This window comes from Cornus florida, unplaced genomic scaffold, assembly GCF_030987335.1.
Source record: "Cornus florida cultivar Cherokee Brave unplaced genomic scaffold, ASM3098733v1 CherokeeBrave_3.0.0_Hap2_Chr03, whole genome shotgun sequence".
In the NCBI taxonomy this organism is placed as follows: domain Eukaryota; kingdom Viridiplantae; phylum Streptophyta; class Magnoliopsida; order Cornales; family Cornaceae; genus Cornus; species Cornus florida.
Genome location: NW_026775573.1, coordinates 36480451 through 36493376, shown reverse-complemented (window position 1 = coordinate 36493376; position 12926 = coordinate 36480451). Strand labels below are relative to the sequence as shown.

The following is a 12926-nucleotide window of genomic DNA, read 5'->3' as shown; positions in this document are numbered from 1 at the left end:
CCATTTATCAGGTACATCCCCGTGACTTCAGTGAGAGTGCCCAAATTTTTTTAGGACCACCCTATTCCTCTCTTTTTACTTCATTTACTATCCCATTTACACTTCCATGTCCACTGTGCACTGTTATTATCTCTTTGTTATTTGAAGAGTTTTATCTAAGTGCCATCTTTTCAGGACTGCAGTCAATTCCAAGTTTGGGGGGTTATACCACCCACTTTGGATATTTGTGTCCCGGCCATTCTTTGCCTTAGTTGCACTGGTATACTCTTTCCTTTTATTCCCTTTGCACATTGAGGACACTGTGACATTTAAGTTTGGGGGTAATGGGTGTTAATTGCAGTGTTTGCTTTCAATTCAAAATTTTAAGTATGACTTATGTATTTGAGGGATTTTCTATAATTGGTCCATAACTAGTTGTGATTTTGATCTTTTGAGGACTATATTGCTTAAAATTTAAAAATTGCTTGACTTGAGAGTCCAATACTCCTTGTATGCCTTGTGGATGCCATTTAGAAGTAAATTTTTTGAAAGATTGATATCTTGCTTGCACTTGTGGTTCACATCATCCTAATTTTGTGATTGTTTTGAGATTCACTCTAGGATTCTACACTAGCACAGGCGCACACTAGCATTCATTTGTGGGGTACATGCTTTGTTGATTATTGAATTGGTTATATCCCAATTGGGCTAGTAGTGCATTGAAAGCTTTTATTCTTGATAAATGTGGATAACAAACCCTTATCATTGAGTAGTCGGAATTCTAGCCTCATCAAGCACTAAATTTCTCACGCCGAAAGGTGGAGGACCCAAACTCTAGGTTAATAATTGAACTTACAAAAAAAAAGAAAAAAAAAAGTTGCAAAAGCAATAAAAAGTGATGATTCTCCCAAAAGGTGAGAAGTGGGAAATGATTAGAGGGAGGTTGTTTTGATTTGTAGCCTAGTTGATTTGAACTTGTAAGTCCTTAGGGGTGTTTGAACACCTAATGCCCCTAAAGCCGTCTGGTTTGGGAGCCATTAACCTAACGCTCGACCTCATGAATAGCTAGAAAGCTTAATAGATCAACACATTGCACCATGCTTCCATCTTTGATCCTTAGGGTAGTTAAAAAAAATAAAAAAAATAAAAAAAATAAAAAAAAAAATCGAGTAAAAAGAATAAGCGCACCTAGATGAATAAAACTTTAATAAAAGATCCACTCTTTGTCTTGATGATCAGTACTAGATTTGTGTACTAGTTTGAGGATAAGGATGTGATCATTTCTTTAATTGGCCTAAATAGCAACATATTTGATGTCGGTCCATTCAAAAAGGATTCTAGAGTTATTTTAATTTGCAAGATCATTTTCTTGATGTGTGGAGGACCATACTTGCTTATTTAATGTTGAGATTTTGGGAGATTGTTTGAAAATTGTTGAAAAATTGCATACTTGAGATAGTTTTCTCCCAATGCTTGTATGCAATATTGGTACCTCTTTTGTGAGAATGAGTTTATTGTTTGTGAGTATCATTTCTAGAAACCCTTAAGAGACTTCATTCATCCACTAGGGGTAACCTAGGGATTTAAAAGGTTTGTTGCATGCACTAAATGCAATCATGTTCCCTACGAAAGTGGCGTTATCCATTTATTTCTTTCTAGTTCATATTTGTATAGGTGTTCATTTCATTCCTTTACTTTGTAGTTCATTGCTAGGAATTAGCAATATTTAAGTTTGGGGTGTGATGAGCGCTGAAAAGTGCGCATTTAAACCCCTTAAGCTTAGGTATTCTAGGACCTTTATCTATATTACTTTCCCATTTTAGACTAATTTTATGTTATCACCCTTTTCAGGCACTTATCCCCAGAATAAGCTAATTCAGCCAAATTAGAGCATAAAAGATGCAATCTCAAGCTGAATGGAAGAATGAAGCAAAGTGGTGGAAATCTGCAAACTTCGATCGATCAGAAATATTTTCGATCGATCTCACATTGATCGATTTAGCCATTTCAAGATAGATCCAAACCTTTGTCCTTATCCAAAAGAATTCACTATCTTCGATCGATCTAACTTTTCTCAGATCGATCGAACTTCCTTGATCTTATCCCCACCTACCACTTTTATCTTTATCCTAAAATATCCCAAAAATATCTCAGATTTGTCTTTATTCTAAAAGGTGCTGCCAAGGATGGATCGATCTCACCAATATTGGATCGATTTCACCAAAGTTCGATCGATCTCATCTAAACTCGATTGATCGAACCTTCTCAAGTCAGAATTAAAACAGAGTCCAGCTCATTAAAAGATGGCTCATGGTGCAATCATTGAAGGGACCTTAGTGCACGAGTCCAGACCATTGGGCGTGACACTTGAGCCTCCTATATAAGGATTTGGAACCATTTTAAGAGCATAGAATATAATTCATCGACATTCATTGATCTTCATATCATATCATCATCTTTCTTGGAGAAGAGGCTAGAGCTTAGAGAGACATACACTATTCTTGGGAGTTCTTCCATTCATCTAGGGTTTCTAACCAAGGAGAAGAGCATTTCTACCAGCCCTTGAGGGTTGGATGACTACATCAATGAGTTGCTAAACATCTTCTTAGGGCCCCTAAGCATGCCTTCTAGACCTTAATGCTTTGTATTTTGGGGGTATTTGTGTTATAATGTTGTCTTAACACTTGATTTATATATGAATATTATTTATACAATGATTTATGTGGTTTAATACTTCCTATTGATCATTTCATTCTATCCATATGTCTATGTACGTTAGAATAGATGTTCATGTGTTTATCTCTTGGTTTTGTGATGTTGATGCATGTCTATATGTATTGATGTTATGAATCTAGAGATTGTCAAGGCATAGTGCTTAATAAAATACTCTTGTATTTTATTGGATGGTTCATGCTCATTTCTTAATGGATTGTGCCTCTCCCTTAGCTTAATTAGTTTAATTTTCATGTTCTTAGTTTAGTTATAGTATAGTTGCCTTAGTTTCTTAAATAGGAAGACAATCCATACTTGTTATTTGATGTTCCATACTTATGAATGCAAGTAATATTATTCTCTAACTTGTTAGTGTGTTGATTATGAACTTAAAGGAAGGATTAATGGCTTAGTTTGATATATTGTGCTATTCACTAGGTTGTCTAGACAATGTATGTTTAATGAGTCAATCAATGCTTATTGATTCAATCAATCACACCTCTTTGTATTGCAACACATGTTTCCCCTTCATTTATTACACATTAAATGTCTAGAATGGTGATGTTTAGTGGTGACCTCTAGATCTCAAGACTTTTCTCTCTTGTTCTTTACCCTTTTATTTACTTTAATTGCTTCGTATTGCATTCATTTACATTGTAGTTTAATCAACCAAACAAACAACATTTTGATCAATCGGCCTACTAACCCTATATATTGTTTCCATTGCAAATACGCTCACAATCCCTTAGGACGATCCTTACTCACCCTAGCTATATTTAGTAGTTAGAGTTAATAGTGGCATTTTATAAATTTAAAACTTAGCCACACTATTTTACACAAATTTGGAGTGTTGCGACGACCCACCACCAATTATTAAATCTTACACAAAGAAATAATTAAAATAAAGTTTCTAGATTTGATACAAAGATATGTAAATGAGTTGTATAAGCATTAATAGCATGCAATACATCAAGAATCTAAACCTATAGCATCCCCTACCTCAATTTGAGATGAAAATCTCAATTCCCCACCGAAAGAAAAGTGCTCCGAATCCGATGATACTCCTAGGTTATGTCGGGGACAATGAGGGAAGTAACTTTAACTTTTGAGGTATCATGAAAATCCAAACCTGAACTTAAAACTTGAACTAAAAAATGGTCGGAAATGGTTTTTAATAAAGGGGAAAGGAAGGCCCAGTCAAGGCCTTTGATAAACATTAAGGCACGATGGCAAAATACCTAAAGGAAGAAGGTTAAAATGAGAGAAGAAGAGTGGCAGCCCCCCTTGGGCTGCCATGGCAGCTGCTGGTCGTTGAAGAGACGATAAGGTCAAAAATGAAATGTCTCACCCCCCTTTTATAGGAAAACCCTAAAAGTGCCTCGAACAGGCCCCGATAGGTCCGGAAAAGTGGAATCTGCGTAGACGTGCTCAAACTGTAAAACACTGTGAATGAAAAGGAACCAAAAAGAAAAAAATATGAACAACGGAAGAAACGGCATCAAAAATCGAGTCCCGTGTAGAAGATATGCCCCAAATAAGTTCGGCGCTAACCGGGGCCGAAAACCCTGAAACTAGAGAAAACGACCGGAAGGAAATTCTAAGAGAACCTGACTCGACGAAATGTAAAAATAAATCTCGTACAAGGATTAAGACTCAAAATGAGGCATTTTGCAATAACTTCCGTTAATTGCACAATGTCCAATCTAAGAAAGGATAACTGCAAAAATGACACAGAAAGAAAATATCTTCTAAAAATATTTTCTTAAAAATCAATGAAATAAAATATCTTTAAAAGATATTTATGAAATATACCTCAAGAAAATAAAATGTTTCCGAAGAAACTATGCATCCATGCCTCTATGGACACGGGGAGCAATCAGAGTACTTTTCTACAAAAGTAAAGATACGTATTCGTGGAAACCACTTAGAATGAAGGTACCTGAAGTTAGAAATCAACTCCGAGCACGAAAAATGAGGTTGTGCCAAAAAGTAACAAATGGGGAAAAAGACGAAAAATGAATAGTGTTCAAAAAGTGAAAATGTGAAAATGACTCAGTCCTTAAAGGAAATTGTCAATCTAAAGGAAAGAGTCTCGAAAACCATTTCCAAGTACTTGAGACAACACCAAGAGACGAGAAACCGAACTCAGAAAAGAAAAAATAACAGAAAAAATTTATCCGTAAAATTTGAGAAAAGAAAAGGGAAGAAAATGATAGGGTCATTACATGCATACAATATACTCTATGTTGTTTATTAATATGTAGTAAGATGTATACAATAGGGGTTTATATAGAAGGGTTTATGTGTGATGAACAGCTAAACCCTATATGTATACGGTAACTAAATATATTCTAATACTATACAAGGTAGAATCCTATACATATAGTAATCCTATATAAGGTTAGAATATATTATATAATATAGTAATAATATCTCTAATATATTCTAACAAGCTCAAACTTTACTCAATTGAGCTAGTTTATTTTTGCCAATAAATCATTAAAAACAATTTGCATATATGTATCATTGTTTATGTATATGTAGTTGGTGAAAAAATTGCCATTGAGCTCAACTTAGATGTTGATCTTCCCCTAATGCCCCGCCAAATTGGGATTCCTTTATCCATTGGGTAAAAATTTACGTCAACAAAATTTCCCTAATATCTTCTGTCTATGTGGGCTCCCAGCCTATCATCCTCATTAAAAGTATCATCAACACAATTAGAATTTAGAAATAAGGTACAAGAGTTTTGGTAAAAGAGGAGTTCTTGAAGCAATCACTTACTATCGGTGAACTTCAACAACTCCTCTTCTACCTAAAGAATTGCCGGAGAGTACGTGGTTCTTTCTAAGTGATTGCTTTATACCTCCAAGGATGATTGACCTTGGTTAAGAATCGAGGGAGCTCGAAGCTCTATAACTGGGGTTATATGTCAAGCCGAGCCTTAGGGTGTTTGTGCTTGGCTCATCAACTACAGAATTCGAGGTGCTCGAGCTTGACTTGGGCTCGATTTGACTAGCTAAGATCAAGCTCGTCTTGATAGTGTATACATAGTTTATGTGTGTGTGTGTGTGTGTGTGTGTGTGTGTATTTTATGCCTACTTCGTAGAAGAAATCGCTGATCAGTTACCAATCTTAACAACAAATGTATGACTTTCACAACAAAATGTTAACAATAAACTAGGTTAATTTGTGTTTGTAAATAAGAAAGAAAAGGTAATAGAAAATTAAGGGAGGCAAATGAATACACTTTGCACTCTTGATTCGTTTTTTAACAAATAAACACGAATCGAGCACGAGTTGACAATTCGATTCATTTACATCCCTATTTGTAACAAATGTGAGGAAATGAGCTTACGATATAGAGGTCGATTAGGGCTGGACTATAGTTTTTGGATGAATTAAATGGGGCTTGTTTAAATGTAAATTGTGCTCCTCGGTTTGGTTCCTATGGGCCTGGCTTTTGTAGGCCAAATGGACTTGACTTAGGGTTTTGGGGTCACAGTCCCCACCCACCCCTCTTTTTGTACATCCTTTCCACCTTCACTTATTCGGGAAAAAAAATAAAATCATCCAAAGTTGGTGGTAAAGGCATTGACGAGAGGTTCAGTGGTTCTACTGTAATTATTGAGACTTGGGACGCGTTTTCATTTCCGCGTTGGGGAGAAGTTTCATGCGACGTTCCGAATACCCATTTTCCCACACACCTTCTCTTGAAAGCAAACCCTTTCTAAGTACCCATTTCACACCCTCTCTCTCTCTCTCTCTCTCACACACACACACACACACACACACACACACTTTTCTAGTGCCCATTTCGCCCCACACAGCCTCTCTCTCTCTCTCTCAAGCAAGCCCTCCCAAATTTCTTACACAGCTTCTCTCTCTAGCTCACACACACTCGTATCAACTTCTCTCTCCTTAAGAAAAAAACCCTAAGAAGACCATGGAGGCCATTACAGGAGACTGCTTCAAGTGCAACTCACAAAAGACATCTTCGATTAAGAACAGAAACATCAACACCATGTACTCCTTTGTTACTCCTGTTAGATCTGGTACCATAAAAAACCAGATATTCTTGGGCTTACTCCGAAAGTTGAAGCTTGTCTTTTGCCTTCCTGATCAGTAACAACATTTCAGCTTGTGTTGGTACGTATTCCTAATATTGCCCTATGTTGTATTCATATATATATATATATATATATATATATATATATTATAACGAAGGATCAACCCACCCGCTAGCTAACGTTGTTTATATTATGTATTTGCAGGTAAAGTTTAAGGCTGTGTTGTACGTTGTTGTTGCCGCTTTTTCTTGTTGCAGCTAGTCTGTTGTTGGGGGTAGCCACAATAATGATCCTGTAATATATATGTGTGTATGTATACATTTTATGAGTGTTGCTTTTGTTGAGGTTTGGGTGTCTGAGCACCAAGTACGTTGTGTTACATGTTGTTGTTGTTATCAGTACATATATATGGTGATCCTTGCTAGTGTGATTGTTATTGATTGACCATTGTTTTTTGTTCTAGTAGTAGTATATAACTGCTGTTCTTATAGTGATTATATATTGATGGATTTGTATGGACCAATATGGGTTTGTTGAGAATGAATCAAAACAATTAGTCAGAAACAAGAAGAGAGAGAAATTATTGAGAGTTTTATTGCCGTTCATTTTCCAATCATTTCTTTTCCTTTTCTCAATCAAAAATTTCTTTTTTATTATCATCTAAAGTTGCTAGAACACTTTCTTTCATATATTCATTCAAATTATATTATTCACTCAATGATTCTTGCATCTACAATCTTCATCCATCTTTCTATAAACAAGGAGAGAGAGAAAGAGAGAGCTAGAAAGAGATTTGTGGGGGAGAGAGAGCGCTAGAGAGAGTTGAGTTTTGGGATCATTTCTTTAGCTTTTTTGATCAGCAATTTCTTTCATAGATTCATTCAAATTATATTATTCACTCTATGATTCTTTCATCTACAACCTTCATCCATCCCGAAAACAAGGAGAGAGAGAACGAGATTTGTGGGTGGTGGAGGGGGGAGAGAGAGAGAGTTGTGAGTTTTCGGATCATTTCTTTAGCTTTGAGATAAAGTTGTGAGTTTTCGGATCATTTCTTTAGCTTTTCTGAGCAGCAATTTCTTTCATAGATTCATTCAAATTATATTATTCACTCCATGATTCTTGCATCTACAATCTTCATCAATCTTTCTATAAACAAGTCCAGATCTCAGAGAAACCAAAAACAAGGAGAGAGCTAGAAAGAGATTGGGGGTGGGGAGAGAGAGAGAGCTCTACAGAGAGAAAGTTGTGAGTTTTTGGACCATTTCTTTAGCTTTTCTGATCAGCAATTTCTTTCATAGATTCATTCAAATTATATTATTCACTCTATGTTTCTTGCAACTACAATCTTCATCCATCTTTCTATAAACAAGTCCAGATCTTAGAGAAGCCGAAAACAAGGAGAGAGAGCTAGAAAGAGATTTTGAGTTGTTCTTGTTCATTTCTTGATCATTTCTTTAGTTTTTTATGGGCCAATTTCTTTCCTAATTCCATCTAAATTCGATTATTCAGTCCGTAGTTCTTGCATCCACACCCTTCTTCCATATATCTTTTTATATAAACAAGTCCCAATCTTAGAGAAGCCGAAAACAAGGAGAGAAATCTAGAGAGAGAAAGTTGTGAGACGACTCTTGCTGTTCATTTTTTGATAATTTCTTTAGCTTTTTCAACCTATCAGCAATTTAAATTCGATTATTCAGAACAATTCCCAGCCTTAGAGAAGCTAGAAACAAGGAGGGAGAGAGCTAGAGAGAGAGTTATTTATGTAATTTTTTGAATGTTTTAGTGTGTTCGTGCAGTTCATTTATTTATTTATTTATTTTTCCTATCAATCAGCAATTTCTTTCATAGATTCATATAAATTCTATTGTTCAATCCACAATTCTGCATCTACAACCTTCTTCCATCTCTCTATGAAAAAGTTTCAACCTTAGAGAAGCCGGAAACAAGTGTTGGAAATAGTGGCCTAGTTACACACACAATATTATACTATTTGGAAGAGAATAGAAATGGAGGAAAATACTTTTTATTTCACTTGATCTATTATTTGACTAGAGTACATGAATATATAGGCCTCACATATGTATGTGTAACCATTACATTTAAATGTCCATAACTCTCCTATCTCCCACTAACATAATCTTCAATATGCATAACTCCCACTAACATAGTATTTGTTAGGCTTAACTCTCATGACTCTTTATTTTACATAACCTTAACTCCCACTAAGACAATTTACTACCCACTAACATGCTAAATTAACACATGCATCATGAATACAAAAATACTTGAAAATACTAAATACTAAAATCAAGTTTATTTTCAACACCCCCCTTTAAACTTGATTTTGCAACTTGAAAAACCTTCTTATTTGTTGTGAGTCATGGATTTTTTCTTCATTGTTGGTTGTGTGTTGACCGCTTCTTTCTCCTCTTCCACGGCCTCTTCCTCTTCCTCGGCCACGTGCATTTCCACGTCCTCGGCCCCTTTGATTTCCTCCATGTTTTTCGTCTCTTTCGTTCAACGAAAACTTTGTTTGTAGCACTTGCTCCAATGCTTCTTGTTTCTTCACCACCTTTTCTTCATGAGCTTGCAACGAACCCATGAGTTGATCAACAGTCATGGAATCCAAATCCTTTGACTCTTCAATGGCTACAACAATGTAGTTGAATTTGGAATCCAACGACCGAAGGATCTTTTCAACGACCCTTGTATCAGTCATGGTGGTTTCGCCATATCTCCTTAGTTGATTTACAATAGCCAGGACCCTCGAAAAATAATCTGAAATTGATTCAGATTCCTTCATATGCAATGCTTCAAATTCACCCCGTAACGTTTGGAGGCGAACCTTCTTCACTTTATCAACTCCTTGGAAGGAATTTTGAAGAATCTCCCATAGTTGCTTTGCATTTTCTGCACTAGCAACTCTTTGTAGCATTCCATCATCCAAACATTGATGGATGGTCATCACCGCCTTTTGGTCCTTCTTTCTCATGGCTTGTAAAACATCTTTTTCGGCTTGAGACAAAGTTGCCTCATCTTCTGGCTCATCATAACCTTTGGAAACAACTTCCCACACATCTTGTGCTCCCAAAATTGCCTTCATACGGATACACCAATTTTCATAGTTATCTTTGGTGAATCGAGGCATTTGAAATGGAACCGAATTGTTTGCCATTTCTTCTCTCTCTCACAAACTAGCTCTGATACCACTTTGTTGGAAATAGTGGCCTAGTTACACACACAATATTATACTATTTGGAAGAGAATAGAAATGGAGGAAAATACTTTTTATTTCACTTGATCTATTATTTGACTAGAGTACATGAATATATAGGCCTCACATATGTATGTGTAACCATTACATTTAAATGTCCATAACTCTCCTATCTCCCACTAACATAATCTTCAATATGCATAACTCCCACTAACATAGTATTTGTTAGGCTTAACTCTCATGACTCTTTATTTTACATAACCTTAACTCCCACTAAGACAATTTACTACCCACTAACATGCTAAATTAACACATGCATCATGAATACAAAAATACTTGAAAATACTAAATACTAAAATCAAGTTTATTTTCAACAACAAGGAGGGGGTGGGAGAGAGAGCGCTAGAGAGAGAAAGCTGTGAGGGTGTTCTTTCTGCTCATTTTCCGAACATTTCTTTAGCTTCTTCAATCAGAAATTTCTATCCTAGATTCAATAAATTCAATTATTCAGTCAGCAATTCTTGCATCTTCTCTCCTTGGAGAAACAAGGAGAGAGACAAAGTTGTGAAAGTCTTCTTGCTGTTTATTTTTTGATAATTTCTTTAGCTTTTCCCATCAACAATTTCTTTCTTAGATTCATCTAAATTCAATTCAATTATTCGGTCCATAATTCTTGCATCTTTTTATAAACAAGTCACGATCTTAGAGAAGACAAAAACAAGGAGAAAGAGAGAGCTGTGTGATTGTTTTTTGCTGTTCATTTTCGATCATTTCTTTAGCTTTTTCAGTCATCAATTTCTTTCCTAGATTCATCAAAATTCAATTATTCAGTCCACAATTCTTTCCCTACGAGATTAATTTGAATTCTTTCTAATCTTCCTGATTTTTCTTCTGGGTGAATCAGTCATATATGTGTATGTCTGAAATTCTTCTTGATTTTCTGTTGATTTCTTTGAAGTATCTATGGAGGCTGTATCAAATTCGTCTCGTGGCAATTTGTGAAAAGTGGTGGCCAAAAATTTGATGGGTGCAAATCAGCCTAATGCAATCAATCAAACTTATGGACTCATTAATTTTGATGGATTTGTGTCCAACCTATAGATTATGGGTTTGTTGAGAAGAATCAATTAAAACATACCATTAGCAGCAAACTTGATTGAATTCCTAGCTAGGAAGGCAGTGTTTCTGAGTTCAGTGATTTTCTACAAGTAATGAGAGATATTACTGCAATTTCTTTAGAACAAAGTTATGGGTTTAGGTTTGTATGATTTGTTATCAAAGTTGATATCTTTGGTTTTTGGCATCTAAAAAATAAACGATTCATGATGGGTTTGTGGAATTTCCTCTTTTAATTCGGTGTGAGTTCTAGTTTATCTAGCTAGTGTCAATTTCCAAGGTCGATTTCTTTTGCCAATTCCTTGTTTTCGCACTTGAGGCTTGGGAAGTGGAAGAACATAGCGCCTTCTTCCACTTGATGCCCGGCGTGGTGGCCAATCTCTTCGAAAGCTTTTTGGTATTTTTGGAGATGACTATTTCCCAGAGATCTATCTTTAGGTGATTTTTTGGGATCTCCAATATTGAAGTTTCTTCAACCCTCTCATAAGGAAACTGCGCAAGAATTGTTCTTCTCTTCTCCTGTTACCATCTGAATGGCATGAGTTTGTTCAATCCTCATCAACAGAAGCAGAACTGAACAGGTTGAGCTCTTCACCACCACCACCACCACCAAAATTTAGGTTCTTGAGAGAGATTGCAGAAGATCGAGAAACTGATGAGAAGATTGATGGGATTTTAACAACAGTTTTAGCTGCCACCTTATCATGTTCAATTTGTTGTGGTGTTGGTTAAATACGCATTCAAGTTAAGGGTTTCAAATGAGACTAGCTAGCCCCTTCCAGTGGCATGTTGAGGCACATTTCAATTGAAGTAACATCTTAATTTGACCCCCTTTCCGTCTAATTCATTAATTAAGGGTCTAATTAACCAAGTACTATATATATATATATATATATCATTGCTTTAGTACTTCATATATATAGTGATATATATATTCATGCCCATGGACACATTTAGCAAAACTCTTAATTAGTAGTCTAGCTTAATGGCCTTCAAAAAGGCTATATATATATATATATACACACACACATATATTGATTGAATATTCAGACTTATTTGATGGGTTGGAGTTCAACCAAATCTAGGCTAGCTTGTTGAGATTGAATCAAACCACTAATTCATCATGCATGTATGTACCATCTAATCTTACTCCCACAGGGGGCCCAGCTAGCTTGTTCAACATTTAAATTAAAAGTTCTATTTTTATTGAACATATATATCTATATATATATATATATCCTCTTTGTATAAATTTGAGTTGATTTGTGGGATTAAGTTGACTAAGACTCGAGAGAGAGACAGAAAGCACCATCTTCTTCAGCAATAGCAGGAATCAATCTCCTTTTCTTGTCTTATTCTTCCCGACAAGACCACCATAGAATGGTTAACTCTCTCTCACACACACATATAATTACATTGCTTGTGTGTGTGAAGAAAAATGGGTCCACCAATCACCATCATATATCATGGTGGATTGTTGACTAGGATTTTCTTTCTTAACGTATGTGATTTGAAAGGTTTTGATGGATACAAAGTTGAAAAGATGATTTGAATGTGTTTTTTTTTTTTTTTTTTTTGGAAGGGTATGATTTTACCCTTTTCTTGAGAGAGGGATGTGAAGTTGTGAAATGAACCTCCACCAGAGATGGAGAAGGGAATTATATGCCTTTGCCACGCTGGATTCTTATATATCTAGGCAGGAATGTTTCTAAACCGAATTATATAATACGACTTCATTTAGCCGACTAAACCTGATGTGATATAGAGATGGAGAAAGATAATACTAGTCTTTTTTCTTAAGCGAATTATATGCCTTTGCCACGCTGGATTCT

The 12926-nt window shown here is 35.7% G+C and overlaps 1 protein-coding gene across 1 annotated transcript; it reads right to left on the bottom strand.

The window, feature by feature from the left end:
- Nucleotides 1-9096: 9096 nt before the first annotated feature.
- Nucleotides 9097-10001, bottom strand: LOC132301446 (uncharacterized). The gene has a single exon (XM_059798695.1). The coding sequence runs from the start codon at nt 9937-9939 to the stop codon at nt 9097-9099; it is 843 nt and encodes a 280-aa protein (XP_059654678.1). The 5' UTR covers nt 9940-10001.
- Nucleotides 10002-12926: the final 2925 nt, after the last annotated feature.

Bases quoted from the DNA above. Each gene is read 5' to 3' on its own strand.
- LOC132301446 (XM_059798695.1), bottom strand. From the start codon at position 9,939: ATGGCAAACAATTCGGTTCCATTTCAAATGCCTCGATTCACCAAAGAT.